The sequence below is a fragment of the Toxotes jaculatrix genome, chromosome 20 (genome assembly GCF_017976425.1).
Source record: "Toxotes jaculatrix isolate fToxJac2 chromosome 20, fToxJac2.pri, whole genome shotgun sequence".
In the NCBI taxonomy this organism is placed as follows: Eukaryota; Metazoa; Chordata; class Actinopteri; family Toxotidae; genus Toxotes; species Toxotes jaculatrix.
In genome coordinates, this window is record NC_054413.1 from 3,929,338 (window position 1) to 3,954,225 (window position 24,888).

Here is a 24,888-nt window from a genome sequence, read left to right on the forward strand (position 1 = left end):
CCCAGCAGTGCGGAGCTGGAAGTAAGCCACAGTCCATAATACAACTGAGAGAGGAAAGAGGAGACCGATAGAGAGGAGGTAAAGGAGCTGACAGAGTCCGACTCAGCTGTTTGTTTTGATTTCATGCTTAAAATTTAATGTTGTATTATGCAACAGTTAAGCCATTTGGCTGAAATGCCCCATGGCTGAGGTACACACGTGTATACACACACACACACACACACACACACACACACACACACACACATTTTCCATCTCTCTCTCTCTCTCTATATATATAGATGTATAACGTTGGATTATAAGAGAAGCAGCAGCATAGCACAGTGTGAAGGGAAACTACAGCTGCACAGTGATGCTATAGGTTCCCACAACGCTTCAGCATTTTCAAAAGGTACAATACTGTAAATCTGATCCAAACAAGCTCACACAATTATCTGACAAATACTGCTCAATTATGCATGCAATCTGTTCATCGAAACAGTCACCACTGAGGGTTTGATCTGTGCGCTGCCATATGGTGCCTTAGCCTGCAGGATGGAGTATTTGCATGCCTGCTCCTGTTTCTTTATGTATATGAGTGAATTTGAATGGTATTACTTGTGGACTCAGCCTTGCTCCACGCAATTTGCTTTCTTTTCTTTTTTTTTTTTTTCGTTTTTATGTATGAGTCACCTCTGGGTCGTCTGACCTCATGGATCTACCTCTTTCACTCCCTCTCGTTCTCGCTTTTTCTTTCCAAACATCTCTCCCTCTCTGACCACATTACTCATCCTTATTCACTATATCATAGGAAAAAATGCCTTCAATTCCCCACTTTGGTCCTTTGCTGAACAATGACTTCATTCCATTAAGCCTCAGTCCATACTACAAAAAACTTAATGGCTCTTGGGATATTTTTATTTTAGAATAAATTCTGAAAATGTGGCGACCGCATACGCGCAGCTGGAAAATAAACAATATCTTCCTTTGACAGCACAAGTGTCACTCTGAATCCACCAATTGGGACCAAAAACAATAAACGAAATCTAAAACCCAAACACATACACACACTCTCATTACAAAAGATATCGGTCAGTGAAACAGAACTACCCTGCTGCTGTAGAGCAGGATGACGCACACAAAATTCCTCAGACGGTACAACAAAGTGCAGCCGCCCCTCACCTCTCAAATGCTTCCTATGTAAACCTATATGCCTCTGCCACACACTGATAGCCCTTAAACACATAGCTCAGGTGAGTAAGGGTGTTCCCAAATGCCTCAAAACTGTAACACAAACTGTGTCAGACATTCTCAGAATGTCAAATCAAAAGGATGCTCTCCATCTCTCATGACATAAGTGTCCTTACCCGAGATCGGACACAGTTCTTCCTGGACGCCTCTCGTAGCCGAGCCCAAGACACACTGCGGTTAGGACTGGTGAGACCCAGTTCCACTTCACCCCAGTAGGCTCTGGCCAAAAGCTGGAACCAAAGACAGTACGGCTCTGACAAGCAGCCGTCCACCCCGGCCAGCCGAGCCCAGGGACAACCTCCAGATGACGGGGAAGGAGAGAGGGAGCAGCAACCTTCGGCATTCACGTCCACATCCCGCAGGTCAGGGTGATCCTTCAGCTGAACTGGCTTACAGCCTGGAGGTAGCCCGTTCCTCTGGGCCAGCATGGCATAGCCAAGTCTCAAAAATGCTCTGTGTCTTTTACTTCCTCTCCTCCTCTGGATAGTCTACTCTAAGTTTCTGGATGAGTTCATTTTGCTCCCTCTCTCTTCCTCAGCCCGTCTCTGACTGTCCGTCCTGGTCTCAGTTCGGAGAAACAGGGCTGTTCCTCTGGGCGTCCCACAGACACATGATGTTTCCACTCAGCCGAGAGGAGAGCACAGCGGCTGAGTGCACTGCAGAGAGCGCAGGCCGACTGACTGACGCACCCACCCACTCACCACACAAAACTCTCTCAGAAGTATGCACACACACACACATTCACATACACACATACAGCAGGCAGCCTGAAGTGAATTCTCTTCCTTTCCTGTCTCCTTCATCTCTCTCGCTCTTGCTAACTCACCTCTTCCGCTGCCAGCCTTTAAAAGTTTTAGTTGCTGTGCAACACGCGCGCACACTCACAGGCTCACGTGTCGAGGCTAATCAATAAATCATATGAACAAATGAAAGGAGAAGACAACAGGCACACAACAAGTCAAAGGTAAGTATAAAGAACATTCAGAAAGTTTCTAGAGTAGGAAACATAGGCACCACAAAGTTGCTATCTGCCAGGAGACAGGAATGACTTGCGATTGTTTTCACAGAGAGTGGAAGAAGTCAAGTGGGGCTAAAGCAGATAAGGAGGCTTATAGGTTCTGTGAAATCTAGAAGGCACAAAAATGTAGAGCCAAACCTACCCACCCACCCACTTTTGCATGTCTGCAACTCATCTGGCAACTACAAAGGACTAATGCCTGTGTGGCACACATGGTGGTCAGAGAGACTACCAGGAGGTGCGTAAACACACAATAACTCCTGTATATTTTGTATTTATTCATCTATTTGTTTGTTTATAGGGATCATACAGATAAATGCTGTTATGTAAGGATAAGCCAAGCAGCAGATGTCATGTATACATGGCCTCTAGTTACAGCTAATTTACAGCCCCCGCCTCTGGGCAGGCTTTTAAACTGTTTTTCAGGGATTACTTCAGGGACTGTTTTTTCCTTTGTGTGTCAGGTGACTGTTAAACTGAAGTGTAACATAAGAATGAAAACTGATTTAGGCAGGGCTGGGCAATATGACGATGTGCAATACAATTAAATGACAGAGAGATGCAAACCAGTGAAGACTTTGCAATACCATTAATGTCAAGGTATCTATCCCTTTAACATTTATAGAAAAGATATTTATTACGTATGTAATATATCATACTGACAGTGGATTTTGTAAATCATTACTTACATGGAATTACTTTCTGAAAGAGATCACTTTGTGGAGGATCACATAAAGGAAGGATATCACTTAAAAAGGCCAACACTGCTTCCAGTTTACATACAGACAAGTAAGTCTTGTTTTACCACAGGCTTAAAATAAATTGTTAATGTGTCACAGTGGATTATTTAATCTTCACCAACAAGGTTTGTGGCCATTACTTTCCAACAAAATTCTATTATAAACAAACTCTGATCTCTCCAACTATGCTGACTGTGTGCAGATGCCAACAGGAACGATGGAAACAATTGTCAGTGTGTCCAGTTAAAATCACAGTGTGTGACAGTGATATCCTCCCTCTTCACTTAGAACAGTTTGCTCTGAACTACAGCCTAAACAAGTACATCTAAACCTTGCTATTCTCCCTTTACACTTGCCTTGTAGTATTACGTAAGAGGTTAGCCATGTACATAAAGGAATACCTCCTCGATCCTTAGAGGTAAACAAACTGCGCAGAGGCTTGGCAACTGCCTTTATTTTAGGAGCAGTGAGACGTTTGGGAGCCGGATGGACTCAGCCTCGATACCTTTTAGCAAATCTCTCCGGTAGAGAGCAGGGCAAAACATCAATTTAATATTTAATCACATTTTCATCTCGGGGATCTCTGGAGCATTTGTGCTGCTCCAGTAGCAGCATCAGGACCGTGTGCTGTTGAATGGCCTGTTACTAAATGTTGAATATGTCTATGCATGTCTGTCTTCAATTCATTTTAAATTCCAAAACCTCCCTATGCCTCCAGGGTATGTTATTAGTTGGACAGACTGTCCCATAATCGTAAGTTTACTGGTTCACTTTCAACAACAGCTAATGCACGCCTATCAGCAGCCGGTGTGGTTTATAAAGTTGCTCTGGATGAGAGTGCCTGCTAAATGGCGAAAATGTAAATACCAGCCTATTTTGATTCTGAGGAATATTTGCCATCCGAGACAGCGGCGACCATGAAAACAACATCAGGAACCCAGTCGTGGAATGTTCCCTCTCAGCGTTTGGTTATGAGCATCTTGTTACCACATTCACTCGGCTCAATATAGCATGTGGTATTCTGTATGGAAAAGACGGCAGAAATAGAAGTGGCCGAACACAGCCAGTTGAGACACTTGACCCGTAGAAGCCAAAACAAGGATTAAGTCTCGCAAGAACAGTCATATATGAGATACATACACTCCACTGCATTTCTGAGTGAACTGGAGAAAATGTCATAGGTGTTATTTACATTATCACAAAGCATTACAATCCCACACGACCATTAGAGGTGCAGTCTCCAGCCAAACAATACTTACCTCCACTAATGCTTTTCAGACTGTTACAGGGCTTCAAACCACATCATATATGTCCCTAAATTCCTGTAAATCTAAAACACATGATAAGAAAAAAGATCCTTGAATGGAATTCCTGTTGGCTAAGAAGTGGATTTGGTGCCATGCAGACACAAAAACTAGACATGCCGCCCAGAAATATTATGCCGTTGCCAGGGCAACAAACCAGACCACAACAATGTCGGCCACTGGACTGGGGTGTTCTTCTGTGTGGGCGCTCATGTGATTTCAAGGTTTGTTTCTCTGTGTATGTGTTTATGTATGTGAATAGTGCTGAGGTGATTTGAGACTTGAAACTGGCCATCCATCTCACTTCCTCCGACCTCCTTTGATGTGAATGAACACCGAGGTCGACAGTTATCCTGCAGGCTTGCGGATGGACACGCTTGCTACGGCTCGATGTGCAAATACAGAGAAAAATGGAGAGGAAGGATTTATGTGTGAGTGTTCTGGGTTTGGCTGTGCTGAGTTTGTTTTACTGGTGGGGAAACTGGGTCACATTTTAATGTGTGGACAGAACTGATACAGTTTTTAGGATAATGCAGGTCATCTCAGGTATTGTAGCTGCAGAGTAAAGTAAGCAGAAGAGTCTTGTTCTGAGATATTGATTACATTACTGCAAGGGTTTTGTCTGTTTACAGGGATGTGTCATGGCAGTGTACCGTGTACTATTTATCCTTTTACACTCTCTTGTAGGACTGCAACTAGCAACTATGACCCCATTTACACTTAGCCACTTCATAAACTGAAAACTGAATGTCTGTCTGCGGCAGATTGGATAGCGGTCTGATTTCAGCCAAATTAAAAGTAAAGAGGAAGAAATCTAGATGTTCAGACACATTCTAATTAGATGTTTAAAAGGCATAAATGCACCTGTCTCTCCAGACACATATATAATCTTTGCAGTGTAACTACTGTATGTCAGTAAGCAGTCTGTAGAAACAGCCACTTACAGGGTCTGTCCCTGTGTTAACAGCGGCTGAAGTTGCACTGAAATTATCTGTCCCCGGAGGAGCTTCCAGTAGCTTAAACACATACTGCAGTGACACAGGAGCGTTTATCTGATCCCTGATTAGCTTGACAATGGAATGATATGTGTGAGTGAGTGGGCACTGATCTGTATGGGTGAGTGAAAGGCTTGAATAAAAGCCTGTAAAGACGATAAATGTCTGCATTGCTCATAAGCCACTGCACTGATTCAGCCATGAGGCCTATTTTTCCTAAATGATTAATCTATTGATTATGCTTAGATAACTGTTCATTGTTAAAATGTCTGACAACAGCAAAATTTGACCCCACACAATTCCCCACAGCCCAAAGCGACATCCTCAAATTGTTTATTTCGGGTTGTCCCAGACTGACAAACCCCAAATGTTTTAAATTAACTTTGATATAACACAGATAAAAGCAGCAACAGGTTAATAGGATGGTGGCCATGTTCAAACACACAATAAACTGGCCGCAGCTCTTTAACACCAGGCAGGAAAATGCTTTGAAGAACTTTATGAGATTACACAGGGGTGTAAATTGTGAGCATTGCTGTCTATCCAAGAAAAGCAGCAATAACAAATAATACCAGTGTGGCCCAGTTGATAAAATCAACTTAAGCATGGCCACAGACGCTTGTGAAATTCTACCAGAGAGTGTGGAGAGCGGCACTACGAATAACTGACCATCAGACAGCGGGTGCGCTGATGTATAACATTTAGGAGGTCTTTGTTGCTCGTCTCGTGGCTGGACCCAACACTGTGCAATTTGGTCTTGGAGTCCCCCTGCTGATAATTCTGCAAATGGCTTTGTGGCTTCACACAACATCACATGCAGGGCCAAAGACAACATCCAGTCTGCGGCTGTGGTGAAATAAAGACAAGGATGGAGAAACTGACAAGCTTTTTAGGGATCGGTGTGGGGATTTTAAGACCACTCATGAGTCTTTAAGCTGAAATTACATTAGCGGTGTACTGAAACACCATAAGACACGTCCAGTTTGTGGATTTGGAAAAGCTACAGAGGCAAAACTGGTTAGAGGAAAAGTTGCTGTTCTGTCTTTTACATTTAAAGGAGTTTGCCAACACTCACCACAGAAATATCCCCAAAATCCCAAAACTTCCAGCCAAAATCATATTCCCCGAGTTGTGAAACTTGTTTCAGATGTACACATTTATGGAGAACACAGCACAATGAAAACCAGGCTGTTTCATGATGCCGTTTCATTTTAATCCACTCAAATCTTGGAGTCTAGGATTTATTAGATGATTATCTGCAGCTCTGATTTGTATAACAAAGGAGAAAAAAAGGCCTGTGGTCGGTAAGCAGCTGACAGGATCTCTGGATGGGGATTAAAGACACAAGGCACCAACAGGGCTCTGAAAACTACAATAAGTAATTTTGAAGTCTCCAATTGGTCCTGTGTGTGTGTGTGTGACCAACTTTATGTATCTGCGGCTGTGAACGTGTGAATGTGTTTGTGTGTGGTACACAGAGCCAGAAGAAAAGAGAAAGTCTTGCAGGAGGATTAGGCTCGATTCAGGGGTGGCTTTTCAGGACTCCTGGCGGGTGTAAGATCTAATCTGGACATGCTGCATCTGGGCTCCGCGAGGTATGGCTTACTGTAACAAAGGACTGGCTAATGAGGGCCAGGGAACAGACTGCTCCGACTATGCGCCCATGCCACTGCACACCCATAAAGCCCTTCTTCATACAGCCCTCAGGGGGTACTGAGGGGTATGAACCCCACAATCGACTACACTGAAGAAGCAGCACACTGCCCAGAGCTGATCAGACAGATACTGGAGCATACAGATTTTATTTCAGGCAGATAATCTGGGCGTAGGAGACAATGATGGAGTCAGGTACTGTATATGAGGGCCTCTAATATAATTTTACTGCACTCTCATCTGCCAATACACTGAGAGAAGGGAGGGAGGGAGGGTGTTTTACATACAAAGAAAGACTTTCTTTCCTGGAAGGGAGGGAAGAAACTGGGACTGTAAAAGAAGGAAAAGAAAGTGAGTGAGAGAAGCTGTTTGCAGTTGGGAATATTATAAACATTTTGCTTAAAGCGCTGAAATCCATATAAAATCTGAAACAGGCTGCATGGCCAGCTTTTTCTTTTTGTCCGTGTAAAGAGAAAATAAAATAGCAGCAGCTTGCACAAATCATGTCCTGATAAGATTCACGGGGTCTGTTTCAATGTGCTGCTGAAATGATTAGTTGTTTGACAGAACATTAACTGACAATCTGGATAAACGATTAATAATTCAAGGCATTTATCAAACTAAAGTTTCCAGATTCCCGAACAAGATTGATTATTTACATTTTAAAAAATGGTGATATATCATCTTACAGCAATATCAGTATCAGCCAGTAATCACCACAATTATTCGTTTCTTTTACTGTTCACCATCAGTTCAGTTACACATACAGCAAAGTCAGTATGACTATACACATATTCCCATACAATTTAAAATTTCAAGGACAAACCAGTGGTTTCCTCAGCTAACAAAAGAATAGGTCATGTTATAATAAATGTCAAAGCCACCATTAGAAGTCCTCAAGGTTAAACTCCACTAACAATACAGTAACTGCCTTTTCTCATGCATGCTTTGGTTGTGAGGAGGAGGTTGGCTCCAGCTCTCTTTTCATTTTAAGAACCGTCCAAATCAAATATAAGTCATGACGCAACAACTCCAAAAGCTACCAGTTTAACTCCCTGTGAGTCATGCCCACGGCATATTTATGAGCCAGTGCATCACTTCTATTCCACTGGCAAAAACAACTATCAAAATTCACAGTTTGCTATGGAGACCATCTGTGCAGCGCAGAGGAGAAAAGCACAACAGCGTCAAATGTCCAGGAAAAAAAAAAATACAGGGGATTTCCTTCAAGATGAAGCTGAGGCTGCAGCGAGGAGAGGTTATGGGTTGGACACTCTCCCAAAAAACGTGCAGGGAGAAGACAAAAGCCCTGAGCCCAGGAGAGGGAGGGGTTTGCTCGAGCTTGGTGTATTAGCAAGCTCCCTGGTGAAGGAGCCCGGCTTGATCTGGACAATTGTCTCCAAAGGTCCCTAGACACCTTCAGACAAATGCCTCTGCCAATCAAGCATTCAGAGGCCTGCTCATTCAGTCCTCAGCAGCTGCTCTCAGACAGCGAAAAAAAGGGGCAAATATGTTTCTGATGACAGCCACCTCTTGAATTTAACAAAAAAAAAAAAAAAAGAAAAGAAAAGAAAAACCCACTCTGCCTGCCGATGTTTAATTATTGCATCTCTCCATCTCACTCAGACAGTTCCCCTCAGGGAGAAACCACATGGTTAAGGTGAAACGAGAGAGAGCCTCAGATCATCAGAAAGCGCTAATGAAGACACAGTTATACTCCTGTCAGACTGACACGGTGACGGGAGATAAGCCGGGAGGTCAGTCTCAATGAGTCAACATGCATTATCTGACCCGGCTTTGTAGCCCTGCTTCCATGCAGTGCTAAACTTTGCTTGGCTTAAGGATGAAACAGTGAACGTGTATTTTTCACAACTATGAATACAAAACCGTTACTATTGTAGTGTTGATTTATCCAAATATGGAGAATAGCAGTTTGGCACCAGACATGAGAAAAGCCAAAATCATGAACATGTCACTCTTAAACATGGAAATCAGTAAATTGAAAACATACCCTCACTACAAAATCATACTTAACTAAATCTTATTATATTAGAACTAACAAATGTCTTGTTTGTTCCATTTAAGGTCCATTAATTCAATTTATTACAAGATTAATATTAGTGCTGACACAATTAGACAGTTAACTGAGAAGCTAAAAAGCTGCTTTAAGATGTGAAACTTTGGATTCAAAATTGTACATTTTTACCACTTTTTGACACTTTATAGACTAAACTATTTATTAATTAATCAAGGAAATTAACAACAGATTAACTAACCATAAAACAGCCATTAGATAGATGCAGTCCTACTGTCATAACTACAACCCATTAACAGAAATCATGATTGAAAGCACTCTAAAGCCTTGACTCTGTTCTTTTAAATCTCAGCATCATCGAGGGTATATGCTGTTGCATTAACCTTTCATTAACTTTCATAAAATGCAGCAACTAAGTTTAATAAACTTAAAGTCAGCAAGTTGGTAAATTTACTTTTTATTTATATCAGGACTGGCTGAAGTGTTCTGAAGTACAATACCAGTAGCAGGTGTTGTGTGAATGAGCAGGGATTAACCTGTGAGAGCAGTCTGGTGTGAATGGGTCAGATTCAACACGTCAGACACAGGATTTGAGCGTCAGAGTGGCTCTGTTGGGTCGGCTCAACCTCCAGTGAAGCAGGATTCACCCTATGTAAGACACCACTATTCTATCCAGAGCCCACCCAACACCATCTACACCACCACGTCTGGAAACTCTGCACAGACATCATTAATCAGACCCATGAACAAACACCTGATTCAAGAAGCGAAGTTACTGAGACTTTAGAATGGGACGTATAGACTAACCCTTCCACCCTGAATGTAAACGAAGTCACTCAGCCTTTCCAGCCGACTGAAAGGTTCCTTTAACAAACTATGACACTGCCGTTAGCACACTGCCCTGTGCTTCATAAAGAGCCCATATAGCAGCAGTGTAAGCTGATCTTGGAATTCCCTAGGCTGAGGTTTGAGGTTGGACTGGTGTAGACTCAGACGAAGGCTGAGGGTGGAGGGTCCGCTCATTCCAGACACATGCCTGACGGATGCATAATTACAGTGTAAAGGGTGACGACACACATGGAGGGAGAGCAGTCAGATGAATACTCGAAACTCTGTGGTGCTCAGCACATTCATTACGATGTTGGTTCATTCAAATAGGGATAAAACAGGCCAGGTCATCGCTGTTTGTACCACTTTGGAACACTGGCATCACGGTTTGACTGGTGGAGCAGGTGTTTCCACTTTCGGAGGATATATTGATGTTGAAGTCCATTGCAAATAAACACCCATAAGTCTGCTTAGAAATCACTAAAAAAGAAACTCCTTATATTTCAGAACGTGCCTGCAAATGAGTAACACAGTCCAGTAACATTACAATACAGTTACCGGCCAGGAATCAAACCTGGAATGTTACAGTTACATGCATCTTAAATTACTTGGATGCCACCGTTTCTTGGTATATCACTGTGAAATGAATCACTGTGGATGTTGGACAGATGAAACAAGAAATTTGCAGATGATACATTTTTTCTGGAAAATACTTAAATCATTTTTAGCATTTTATACGATAATAAATTTATAGAAAAATAACCTTCCAAAACATCAGTCATGAAAATCACAAGCCCTATAGACATGCAAATGTAAGGACAAGGAAGTATGAACTAGCCTACGACTGCATCCACCCAGGAAATACCAAACATGTCATCTCTTGCATCCAGCCCGGCTATTCTGGTCGACTGGTTAAATATTCACAACTGCCATTTAAAATTCATCAGCGACTGCAGAGATGCTCCCAAATTCTAAAAATAGTCTTTACAGCGTAATGGAATATGAAATATTCAAGTTGATATGAACCCTTCTGCCACGGCTGGTAATCTCATGTTTACCTCTCTCACGTGCAGCGGCTGAAAGCATGTGTTCCAGCGACAGTATGCTGCCGAGGACTGCAGCCAAAACAGCAGCTGCTGGTCTCTTGATTGTAATTATTACTGTTGCGAGGCATCCCACATGATAGAGGGTTAACACGCAGCTCTGCAGAGGAAGGATGGGTCTGAAGGCAGGATTGTCTCAACACATTTCAGCCTTTTTTTTTTTTTTGCAACGTTTTCATGTTTGCTTTTGCGCTAAAATAATGAGCTGACTGAACAATCAACAGAAAACTAATCTAAAACTATTTTGATAATCAACGTTTAATCTAAGCAAAAATCTACGCAAAATCTAAGGATTTGCTGCTTTTTCATCATAAATTATAAATATTTGGGGTTTTGTGTTGTTGGTTGAATAAAAATGACAATTTGTAGACCGTTTTTTGATATTTGATTGACTACACAATTAATTGTTCACTTAATAACAAAGGTAACTGTGAGTTGCAGCTCTCCTTTTCTCTTACAAACAAGAGTTTTGATGCTCTAGCCATAATTTAACTTCATATACAGGAAACAGTTAAACACACATATTAAAAGACATTTTCATTTACAATACTAGTGAAATTGTGTTATTGTGAAGGCATTCAGTGGACTGTAACAGATCTGGTATGGGACAGATCTGGTATTGGTTATGAATAGAGGCACTCTGCACTGGAGCCAACACTGATGAGGGCTGTGGGACACGCCCTTTAAACAACACGCACACACACACACACACACACACGCATGCACGCACGCACACACACAGCCCTGGGCTGACCAAGAGCTGTAAATTACACTGCTATTATGATCCAGCAAGAGGGGGAAAGTGAGGGAGAATGGCGAGAGAGAAAATGAGGGAAACAGACAGAAAAAGAGAAGAAGAGTTCAAGAAAATGTGCACTCTGAGTGACTGTGGATGCCTGTAGTGTCTAACAGAGGAATGATGGTCCATGGAAAACACCATGATAGTTTCCCCTGTGTAAACAAGGCCTGAGTTGGAGCACATACAGTACTGCAAATCTCCACTCCCATCCTCCTTTATCCATTTCCCTTCATCCCTCACTTTCCTGCCAATGGGTGTGTTTTCTGAACTCCCCCCTTTTCCAGGCGCCCTTTGCTGCACTTCATCAGACCTCTGAGTTTGGCTTCAGCGGCGTCATCAATTAAGACGTTGACATGCACGCCCAGAAACTCACTCGGTGACATCATGTTGCATCTCATTAAAGGAACCACACTGGTGTTTGGATGCAAGGACTCTAAAACCTCTGCATAGCCGCAGTCGTTTCATGGTTAAGGTCCTTATTCTGCAGTTAAGTCAATGTGTCACCAAAACAAACAGCTCTGATGTGGGGAGTAAAAAGCTCAAGAAAACCCAACAAGATTCCCGAGATAGTATCACACAGCTTAATTTCAGCTCCATGGGGAAAAGAAATTATCGACATGTCAGTCAGCTGCTTTCGTGTTGCTGCAGGGAAAGGCGTTCCTCCTGAGCGCCTTTGGCAGCATCTCAGAGAGGATGCAGGTCTGATTTACGGCCCGAGTAATTCTCTGGACCAGCTCAACTGTAATCAGAGATTTTTTTTTTTTTTTTTAACATCATGTCTGAGCTGCTGTCTGATCTCAGCTGGTGCGTCTCACTCGAGTCACTGCAGGGCTGGAGCCTGAGGTTACAGGTTTGAGTCTACTGGTGGGAACAAAGATGGGGGTAGGACAATGATGTAAGCAGTTTGGGAATACAGGCGAGGATGGAGATGAAATTGGACACCAAGGGTCATGAGTGAGATAAGGACATGAATTCAGGGTGAAATAAGGGAATGCAGATAAACTGAGAGCCCCAAGAGATGATGGGGCTGTTGAAAAATGGTTTGGACGGTGCATAGCTGTTGCTAACGTCAGCCAGGACTGCTGTTCAGGGTGGGGTTCAAGAGAGTTCATGGGACCTGCTGCAGACATACAGACAGACATGGGATTTAAACAGGGCGGGGCAGGTGTGACCGAACAGTAATGTCCTGTATTAGCCGTGGAGAGAAGAATGTCGTCTTTCAGCTGAGAGCCAACGTCACTGGGTAGAGAATAGTTCTGGAGCTGATGCTGTTTGATGTCTGTCTGCGTGTTAACAAGAAACCAGGCACATGTGATGTATTGACAAACTTCTAACATTCTCCCGAGTGAAAAGTCTGTCTCTTTTAATTCAAAAGAGTCCATTACACTGATACTAAATTGGATCAAAGCATTCTTTCAGTGCTGACTGTTTACCCAAGCGGCATCTCCTTTAACAGCTGACATCAGAGGCTCTTTACTGCTACAGCGGTCCCTGCTTTTCTTAGGCCTGTTCCACTCTGTGTGTCTGTCCAACAAAACCCAGTTATGTAATGAGGACCAAGGCCAGATGAGCTGAAGAAAAGACTATTTAGCTCTCCACCTCTCACAGCGTGGAGCAGCTCAGCCATTCTTCACTGGAATGTTTTCTTCCCATGTCTGTCCAGAGGGGCTGAGACCCCAAGGCCGCAGGACTGACGAATCATTGCTCTATGTGAGCGTGTGTGTTTGTCTGCCTGTCTGTCTGTATTTTCTTAAACTGGGGTAAATGAGTCCAAGTTGACTGATGAATAACCCTTTAGAGGAACCACTTGACAATGAGCGTTCTTATGTGTTCTTCATTTTCCTGTCACACACACCCTTCACTTAATTGCTAAAAAAAAAACCAAAAAAAAAACTGATGCATCATCTTGCCTTGCTTGTCATTCGAACACAGCAAGATGTAAAAAGGCCACAACTCAAGTTAAAGTCTTGCAATCATCGGCGTGTCCATAAAATGTCTTATGCTGTAAAGATGCAGCTTAACACTAATGGATGGTAATCAAAACATTGTGTTGTGTATCATTTAAATGTTGAAAACAAAGACTATAAGATGCCCTTTACTGTGATGTTAAACATGCACCAGACTGTCCTCATGACTGTGGTGCATCTTTTAGACACCACCAGCTAAAGCCTGTTAAATGCACTGCTGCACAACTCTATGTAAAGAGAGAGACAGACAATTTTTTTATGAGTATTATTATCACTGTAGTGTTAGAGACAAATTTCTTATATAAACATTCTGGATATTTTCAATTACCGCAGGCACGAAAGTGGAATTCTCTGTGTTTATTAATTATTTCTCTTATTTTCTTGTCCCTTGAAGGGAAACTTGCCTTGCAGCAGTTAAATTAAAAATGCAACAGTACCAATGTAATACATAAATAAATATGTACAAATATATACAAATAAACATCATCAGCCTCCTGGGGAAACAGCTACTCTCCGCTGATCTGGAGGCAGGAGAAAATTCACTTAGAACTACTCTTACCAAAAATATGAAATAACTGTTAATCACATGTATCAGTTGAACATCCAAAACTGTGACTCAGCAGCACCCATTGTTTGTGCCGCGATGTGGCACGTGTGTCATCTTATGTGTTACCGTAAGAGAGGGAGAGAAAGGGCTGGTGGTGGTACTGCAAGTCCAGATTGAGGACCAGATGGCTTCACCAGCAAACTCCACTGACTGTCACTTGCTCATATGTCTGGGAGGAGGGGCAGGAGTGTGTGTGCACAAGCGTGTGTGTGTGTGTGTGTGTGTGTGTGTCATGTAGGAGAAGAAGACCATGATGGTAGTGGGGCTGAGCTAGAGCAACTGATTAAGCATTAAATCTGTTTCTAATCTGTTGGCGGGAGAGTGGATGATTTCTACTGCAGACAGAAAGAACTCTTGTGTGACACCCCCATATAATAATGCTAAACAGAACAAAACACACATACACACACACACACAGACACACACACACACACAGAGCTTTCACTGGCACGTAAAATAGAATTAGGTTTCAAGGTTAAGGCTAAAGGTTAAGGGTTACGTAAGAGGAGCACCAGACAAGACACTTCGCCTTAATGGAGACTTGGACAGATGAAGCCTCTTTATGTAATGTTCACCGACTCAGACCAGGTCTGTAGGTGTCTCTGAGTCTGCCAACACCCATTTTATTTCAAAAACTTGCAGTATTTCTGCTACTACTTTGGAACATTGGCAAAAATAAAGAAAATGATTGCATGTCATAAATCTACAACAGATTCAAACCACAAATGTCTTCTTTTTTATATCATGCCTGGCTTTCTGCAATTGTAAGGACTCGTCAGATCTATCCTGAACATCAAACTGACAGGGCTTTTATTTTTCTAGCTATAAATGTATCCTCCCATAAAAAGTAGTATTACGTCACAGTAAAGAGTTTCATGCCTGTAGCCTGCTTGATTCTCCCGTTAAGGAAAAAGTAATGACAGCAGAGAGGAAAGCAGCTGGATTAATCAAACAAGTTGTTCATATCCTATCAATGGTATGAGGACCGTCCTTGAAGTGGCCATCAACTTGCCAAGTGGCACCAGTGAGAGGGTTGAGGATTGTTGAAAGGGCAACAAGTCATGATTAAGTGGCTAGGAAGGAGAAAGTGTAAGGAGACACAGAGAAAAAGTAGCAGGGGGTTAGCTAAATCCAGAGCTCACTGGTTTAGCTTGCCAGTCTAAATTGGCAAGGACAAATCGAGTATGTGGACGAGAGTGCAGGTGAGTGCAGGACAGCTTGGCAGATGGACAATCGCAGGTAGACAGCAACCGTCAAGGGAAGCCCAGTGTCTGCCCTGTAGGTGCAACAAGACTAATCCTTTTAGGAGAGCCGAGATCAGCTGCTAAACTGAGCAAACCTCACTCAGTCAATCCCACTGACAGGAATGTTCCACCATGGCGTCAGGAATAGTGGCAGGAGTCACAGTATATCCGTCCTCTGCTGCCTGAGGCCTTCATAAGTTTGAAACTAAAAGGCCAAAAAGGCAACAAGTCAGGTCCAAATGAAACCACAAATATCTTCTTTGTAACGGCTCATACTGGGAGGACAACATCATTAGCAACCTCATCAGTGCCTTCCAAACTTTTACAAACCATGGATGAAAGATGCATTTTTTTCATCGTGCAACAACACTGGCTAAGGTTTGGTTGGGTTAAGGAGTAAAAATGCTTCGCTCCTGGTACAGTTAACTCTTCTGCTAGAGGGCCCTGTCACTTTGACATGGACTTATCTTGCTAAACTGTGGAAACCTAAACCACATTCTCAGTAAGAGGACAGGAACCACTCTGCTGGGGATGAGGAACAACCCAGGACTATGTTAGATCCCGTTCCGCTCGAAGTTTGTGAGACTATCCCAGACGTTTCCTGTAGCACGGATGTGTTGCGACCTTCACCCAGGGCACGTGCCCTGCAAGAATTAACCCAACAGGCCTGTGCTGCGACGTCAGCCCCTGTAATGCGAGACCTCAGCGGTGTGGGAGAGAGGAAAGGGGAGATTAGTACTACGGTATCCAGGTAACAGCCGTAAACACTGTCAAAGCAAGACTGAACACAGAGCGAATTAAGGCACGAGATGGTATAATGACATGCTGACAAAAACCATTTATTATGGTAGTTAAACAACTGAAGGGATGAAATTACTCTGTGTTCATGTGCATACTGTGCGTTGTTTTGGCTACTCTGCAAGGAAGAAAGTGACAAACCTGCACCTTACACCTGCCAAAGGCCCTCATGTCATATCTGCCCTCATGTCCTAGCTTTGGTTGCTCTTTCACATTCAGGACTCCTTTACAAAAACTCCTTCTTCCTCCCAAACTTCCTCTTCTTTCCCAATGTTAACTAGATACAACGCGCGGGATGCTGACCAAAAAAATGATGCTGGTACATCCATGAGGTCTCATTCTTATCCTGGTTAGGCAGATATTTACTGAACCAGGAGATTCCATGCACATTCTGCACATATTTTGTCGTGTGGCCCACATGTCTAGATCAAGACATTCTGTACTGAGTGAACTCAATATTACAGAAAAAAAAAAGTTACTAAATTGCAATGTACACCTACACCTTTCCTCAGACTATAAAAGCACATCCTGCAATGACGCTGTCCAAAAGCACACAGTGCTCTTTTCAAAACACTCGGAGGATGCAGTCTGACGATGGAAAATGTTAGCTAGTAAAATTCTGGAAAAGTGGGAGCCTCAGAAATGCATGCGCTGAACACGGCAGGGCCAGCGTAGCGCAAGCTGTCCAGCACGGGTCTCTGAGGAGGGTGACGCAATACAGGACGGGAGGGGCTGTAGAGGAGAGAGGAGAGGGGGCACAAATATGTTGACTATTAAGAGCTCAAGCCCCCTCCTCCTCAACCACGTCCGCGGCAGTCCCACCCAACACTGAGGCCCATCTGGAGCGCCTCGTGACCCAACTGATTAAAAGCAGTTGGGGCCTTCGGTGAGATACGGCCAGTGGAATGTTGAGACTGTGGAAAGGCCCAGAATAAGTGTGTCTGAAGTGTGTGTGAATTTACGCAATGTGTATGTGATACTCTCTACTGCATGCTGATGTGCATGTGTATTGTATCACGTGTGTGCATGCAGCCACATGTCCATTAGTGCCAGTCAAAGCAATCAATCAAATCAGACAAGAAAAACCCTTGAGCTGAGATGACGGATGGCCCCACTGGGAGCAATGGGGTGGCTTGATGGGAGCATCTCTGCACCTGAATCAGAGCTTTGGACACTACTGTTTCTTGACCCCATTAGCCTCAACACCAACAGATACACACTCAAGGGCTAATATAGAGATAGATCTAGTGTTTAGGATTATAGCCATCTACTTGTACCGTAACCACAAGCAGTAGAGACCAAATGTCTCCTCCACTTAGGGTAATATTTCTCGTCCTGGCTCCATGTTCCCTTTTCTACCCATGTGCGCCTCATCCACCCCTGACCTGGCAACCTGGCTTTCTACATTCGCACTATCCAAACCAAAAGGTATTTACTGGGCGCACCCGTCGAGCGGCATCATCCTCGTCCACTGGAGGTCTAAATGGAAACCAGGTTGAGAGTCTCATCTCTTCCTACGGAGCATGATACAAGAGCACAAGGTTGATCTTTACTGCTCTTGTCCCAATAGGGGATCCTCCGTGCGGTTAATGTTAAACTTAACATGTGTTTTACTGCTTAATTGAATAATGAAGCGATGAGAGAAGAGGAAAAACCACACGGCCGAGGACTGCACCGAAATGCTGCCAGAGGAGGATTGTGCGGTGAGGGCTGCATTTCTTTGGTTTGAAAGCTGCGTTTTTCTACACGCTGTGGCTACATGCCTGTCAGTGACACTTTCATTATCTTTCATACACGCCAAAACTAAATCCCGTGAGGAATAACAAAAGTGACCACCCCAGCACCCCCTCTGTCAGACTCTATCCATCAAAACAATCACAAAAGCAACTGTTTTAAGTGTAGCATCATGTTATGTAATTGAATCCATGCTTCATAATTTAGTTTGGCTAGTATAAGCCAATTCAAGCCATGCTAACTGGTATTTTCACTAATGGAGGCTTTTCACAGTCCATCTGGCAGCCTGTTTTCTTCCCGTAACTGTTTGGATGTTTGGCTGCTTTGGACGTCTTTGTTGCTTTTTCCATCCTATTTGTACACTGTGTTGAATTATTTTCAAAAATGTGGCGCAACACAGTAACAGGGGATGTCTGCACACAATTGAACTTTAAAGTACTCATTCATTTGCAGGTGATGTTTTCTTTTCATGTCAGGAAACTTTTAAACTTTGATATGGAAAGAGCAGATGATTATTAGCAATTTGTCTCTCAGTCACAGAAAGAGACAACACTGATGACAGTGTGGATATTTGCTAGGCTGGACAGAAACTGCTGACAGAGCTACACCCCTGTCACTCTACCTCAGCCGACCCTCAACAGACAATGAAACATGTCAAAAACAGTTGGTAGTCACAGCGAACAATAGAAAACTGAGTGCCCAATTCAACTTATTCCATATTCCTTATTCCTCTTTCTGGGTTTCTTCTTAGTTTTCAACAGATCAACCTGTAATTGAAACAGCACCAGTTTTATTCCTGCAGTGGCTAATGCATACGCTGCAGCCAGACACTGCAGGTACCTGCTCACAACCTGCACATAAATCCCACATACAATGTAAATGTAAAATAATCCTGAAATAATATCACACAACTCAATTAAATCAAACTTAAGCCAGGCACGTGCAGGACCATATGCAGAAACAAAACAACACACAGAGAAGACATTTGGCAGACGGGTCAGAGGCTGTGAAGGAGGACTCGGAGCAGAACTGAACACAGCAGGTCTCCAGGCCATGATGACCACACCCGGGTCCAGCTGGAAACAATAAAAACCTCATACTACTCATCTCTTCCTCTTTCCCTCCATCTCCTGTCCCTTATTGCTGCCTCTTCTCACTGCACATCACAGCACTTGTGGCCCTTAACTTTAGGATCTGTAACTCTGGTTTCAGTATCTCTTTACTTCTGTTATATCTTTCACACACCATCTCCCCTTTGTCTACCTCTATCAGACTGTTTTCTAATCATCCTTGGGCCCCATATAACTGAGAGGGAGTGTCCACCACATTCTCAATCACCACAGTAAACAGCCAGTCGACTCGTGAGCCATTCTCTCTGGCATGCATGCACAGAGCCTTTTAAAATATAAAAGCCAAAGGAAAACAGCGAGGGAGAAACAGATGGATGTCGTTTGTGTTAGAGAGGCAGACAATGGCAGTGAAATGGATTTCCAGGGGAGGGTGGAGAGGTATACAGTTCTGCAAAAATAGCAAATTTGGCACCATGACCTGTGACACTCTCCTATGACACTGTCAGATTGGTTTTGCTTGCAATTCATCACTGTTGATTAGTAAATGAGGGCTCAGCCTGTCCCTGTCACGCTGCCAGACGACCATAGGTGTGGAGATGCTCTGAATGCTAATGGCGTGTGTGTTTCATCATTATCAGAACAAAGCGGTGCACACACACTGACTGATACAGGACAGAGGGCATCATTATCACTGTCTGTGCCGCTATACAGCCTGCACTGTCCGGCCAATCACATGCTCTGGCACCATACAGGCAGCCAATTAACGCCCCTTTTACTGCGATGCCTCCTGGCTGTGTGAGGAAAACAGGAAAATATGCTGGGCTCACCATTTTATGAAAGAGCTGGAAGGACAGGAGAAGGACATGATGGTGCCTGAGTTTTTCAGAATTCAGAGTTTTAGAAACAAACGCACTGAGCACAAACTACTCTCCTAAAGTTATTGATCCGTCCATCTCAGCTAAATGAGAAATGAGATAGTAAAGGACAAGTGTTTTATTCTGATAGCAGTTAGTAGAGAGGGTAAGAGTATAGAGGGGGTGACCGACACACACCAGTGATCTATGGATTCTCTGTCATGGCTCTGCAGAGGGATTCTCCCTCCCCCCCGCTCCACCCTCTGGCTGCCTTGCATGACGTAACTGCTCTTAGTAGGTTGATCGAGTTTAGATGTACCGCGCACCACGGTGGCAGTTATGGCTTTCAAACAATGAGAAAACAAACGTATGTTAAAAAATAAATAATTAAATAAAAATAAATCACCATAGCAACCCTTTTCAGCGCGCCAGAGATAACTACTACCTCACCTCGAGAGTGTAAACACTTAAAGATGAAAACAAAACAAGACCTCACACACACACACACACACACGTTCTCACGGCCGCACACATGCATGCACATACAGCTCCACCCACTGGCGAAGCTCCTCCCAGCCGTGTCTGCATTGCACCAAAGAGAGCTGCACCTACTCCAAGACAGTTTTTCATCCACGGGGCCAAGGAGACTCAGCAGCATCCAGCTACTTCTTATTCACATCCTCTGCTGCCTTCTCTCTCACTCTCTCCTTTCCCTCTCTCTGGCTCAGAAGAATAGCGTACTTGAAAAATTGAAAAAAGGACATTTTCATGTGGCTTTTTTTATCTGTGTTTCCAAGGTTACACTCCAAGGGCAAGATGTTTCTTGGTTTAAAGTGGAGTAAAGCCTGTGGAGTCACAGTCCTCACAATACATTTTTTGCAGTTTTGCCATACACAGAATAAATTCAGCATCGCTGTATGTTTACTGCAGCACTGTGCACATATGTCGCAGGGATTATGTCTCTGTGTGGATGGCTGGGGATGGGGGAGTGAGGGGTTACTGTGGCAGTGTGAGGTGAATCAGCATTCTGTTCACGTTGCTGCCTTTCACTACAAAACTCAGCCGAACTGCTGAGGACAACAGTACGGCTCAAATTTATGGCCACGGGCGGACGTGTCCTGAGCCTCAGCCGAAGAAAAGCCCATAGTCTGCAGCTGCATGGAGTGACAATGACACAGCAAATAGTAGCTACAGGAGGGATTATCTTAAATTTCTTGGTGTATCAAATGTGACCTATTTTTGTGGGCGAGTAAAAACTACAAGCTGATTCATCAAAGCTGCTTGGCACAATCTTTGGTATTTACCATGTTTTGTTGTTTTTTTTTTTTTTTTACAGAAACCTCTGCATTCATTTAGTTTTCTTTCAAGATGAACATGTGTATTTAAGCGCCCTCGGTACTTGGGTGTCCCACATTCATAGCTGCCTTCTGTGTTACTATAAATCATTATACAGTACAAATTAACTAGACTAAAACTTACGCCTCCAATAAGTGCTGAGTGCTGCTTGTAACAAGATCCTGTCAAAATGCTTAGAGGTGCAAGTCAAAGGTTCATGTATCTTAAGATAACATATGTCACGGAGCGTAAAACTGCCCTCTGTCTGTAAACATTAACCTGTCTCAGTGGGGGGTATTACTTTATAGCTTAATGCCTCAGTACATCCCAACTCCCCAAGACAACACATGCTTTCCACAACAATAAGATGTATCGTGAGTCTTTACTTTCTCTCTCACTCAAAGCAGGTGTCCTCACTGAACTACTTATGTTATCAGATGAACTTTCATAAAAGAAAAATGCGTCTGAATCACAACAAAGTTGTAAGCTCTGCAGGACAGGAGGATGGACCAGAGGTTTAAACTGCTGACACTCATCTAAAAAGCCAAGTCAGCCCCACTTCTCACACAATAATGAAAGGAACCCAAAGAGGGATTTCTGCATCAAAAGAGGGACCTTTTGGCATACAGCTGTTTTCCTGCACTTAATAAAATGACCTGAAAACATTTGTGTGGAAAAGTAATTTTCATGTGTACACAACATTTTCTTATTTATCCACCTCACAATGGGCATGGCCTCAGTCAGAACCACATTAAGTTCTCCAGACAGTGAAGCAAATCCTTTAGATTAATTGATTTTTACGCCTGAGAGAGCAAGCGATATCACCATCAGGGTTTGGCCATGGTGTGTTGAAGACAAACCGTGGATAAAAAGATAAGCTTGTCAATTTTCACTGACATGCTGAAATTGTCAGGCGCAACAGTTCAACACACAACAGAGTTCATGAATAAAAGCACAAGGATGAAACAGCTGGCTGACTCTCTTCCTCTTGCTTTACAGTATAAAAGACTTCCCTAAGGGAATTATGTGCCACATAGGCACATGTGCTAGCATGAAGCTGATTAAAGTTCTGATGTCTGTTTGGGACTGATTTGGAAGTTTTATGACTCTCTCCTTCCCTCCCTTTTTCCCGCCTCACTTGCTGCCCTTCGGCTGCTTTCATATGCTAATGGACGGGCAATTGTGTGGGCCAACAGCCTGGAATTCCTCTCCACAAAGGAGAAATGGAGATGGAAGGAGAGAGGAGAGAAAAGGGACAGACAGACAGAGAGAGAGAGACCAGACGATGGTGGGCTGATGCACATCAGAGGCCAAAATCTCTGTCCAAAGAAAGGTTTGCGAGCACAGAAAGCTCTTGCGTGGCTTTCTGCTTCAGTGTATGCCGATGGCTATTTTTTCACTACTTTTCGATATTTTATAGACCATACAATTAATCGATTAAATGGAAAAACAATCTGCAGAATAATCAATTATGGAAATAATCACTAGCTGCAGCTAGGTTCAGTCTATTAATTCAATACCTGAATATCTTTCTTTTTAGGACTGTGGGTACAAACGTTCTCTGGCATCTTACAGATCAATTAATACATTAGTCAAAAAATAATCCTTAGTTATCATATTATTTCACTACCATTATGTTATTTTCATTTTGGTGATTTCCTGCTTGCCCTGTAATTGTCTCTTGGGAAGCTCTTCCTGCTGTGTTGGGTGTGGTCCATCACGACAGGGATGTCAGCGGAGGTGGCTTCCAGCGCACCAGCGAGGAAGCCATCCCCCACATTAAAAGCTCAGAGCCAGGGGCCTCCAAACAAACAGAAAGGACATCCACACCACAGTCACATCCAGCCAGCCACCTCAGCCCACCCCCCCGAGAGACAGAGAGCAGGTGGGCCAATTAGAGTCCCCAGTGTCCCTCCACCCAGATGCGAGCAAGGGCCTATAATTGGTTTCCTCATCTATGAATTATTAATCCTGGTTGCTCTTTGAGGTTTTTGACAGAACAGGGTTGTGACAGTGCGCCCTCTGACACTCAGAGTCTCCTGTTTAACCCCCCAGTGTCATGTTAAAACTACTCTTACTACTACTTCTAGAACAAAGCAGAGCGAGTTACACCCCAAGAGTGCACAGGAGTGGACTGATGCCATCTATGATTGTTATATATAAAAGAAAATCAAGGATTTTTTTTTTAAACGCAGAATGACAGAGAGTAATAATTTTAGGGCAGCAACTAACAATTATTCACGATTATTTCTGCATCAATCAACTAATCCTCTAATCGACCAATCGTCTCAACTCTAAATAGTTTTGTGATTGTTTTTCGTTCTTTGTTCTGTTGAGACTTCATCATTACCACTGCTCATGAGAATGCTAAAGATCAAGCACTAACAAGGCAAATATTTTTGGGAGGTCAACATATTAATAGAGCTGTGGCCTCATAGTTATTGGTGGCAGTGTTGTTGATTCCCTGGCTCCTCTCTCACTGTCTCACACCAGGTGTTGGCCTGTAAATATTTCATGAGGCCTCAGTGCTGTGCTACTGGCGCACAAAGGCCGTTTTGAGCACCGAGGACAGCGGAGGCTCTCTGGAAACAGAGGCCTATCAGTTCAGCTTGGGACGCAAACAATTTTCAGCACTGCTAAAATTAAATTAGGGGAAGGGGCAGGCCAGAGAGCAGCGGTGCCACATTGCTCGACACGGCAGGACTTCTTTACTCCTCACATCAGGCATTCCATGGCAAAATGAAGAAAAAAAAAGGGGGTGGGGGGGGCGGCACATGAAACAATGAGCTGTCTGTGTGAGTATCCAGTGAAAAAGCCGAAAAAGCATGTCAGAGATATGAAGCGTTAGAAAGGGTGCCAAGTTGACTTCTATGCATATAGAGACAAATGGATACATACAAGATAGCACCACAAAGAGCACTGTATGATAGAGAGAACATATCCATATGCTCAGATGGAAGCGCACATACGTCAGCGTACAGAGGCTCTGACCTTTGCACCATTGTACTTAACATATTATCCCATTAAAAGCCAAGATTCCTCTGTATTTTACCAACCAGACTTTGATCTAAATATGAAAACTGACATTTGTTAGTAACTTCAAGAAAAAACTTCAAGAAAGTTTTTTTGTACTGGAGCCAAGAGAAAGCATTTTCAGTCCAAGAATCACTTGTTAAATCACTTGATAAGACTCGTTTTCTAAAATCGAGTTTAGTGGCGAGCCACCTGAGGCTGCACGAGGGACTCTGTGTTCAAGAACAGGGACACTCAGAGGTCAGCATGCCAAGCACTCCACGGTCTCCAGTTCCACACTGCACCACTCAGTGAATGCTGGTTATTAATACCCGAGATGTCAGGGATGCCTTTCCTGGAGAACTCCAGGGAGCATTAGGGGACAGAGGGGAAGGCGAGCTCGTGTAAAGGATGAGGAGAGGGGACCAAAATCTACAGAAAGAAAAAAGTGTAGACAAATATGCCGCACATCCAGCCGCAACAAATATGATATAAAAGGAGAAAAATTTTCCTCCTTGTCCACTGACGTCTTGAAAGTCAAATGCTAAAAAAGTCATGGGAA

The 24,888-nt window shown here is 43.3% G+C and overlaps 1 protein-coding gene across 2 annotated transcripts in view; it reads right to left on the reverse strand.

Moving 5' to 3' along the window:
* Positions 1-24,888, reverse strand: part of LOC121200305 (rho GTPase-activating protein 21-like) — a 70,529-nt gene that overhangs the window by 36,614 nt on the left and 9,027 nt on the right. The window contains exon 1 of one of the 2 annotated variants that reach the window (XM_041065513.1): positions 1,347-1,826. The exons of the other annotated variant lie outside the window; for it this stretch is intronic. Coding sequence (XP_040921447.1) covers positions 1,347-1,658 — 312 coding nt within the window. The 5' untranslated portion in view covers positions 1,659-1,826. Of the gene's footprint in view, positions 1-1,346; positions 1,827-24,888 lie in introns of those variants that run through there. 2 annotated transcript variants of the gene reach the window in all.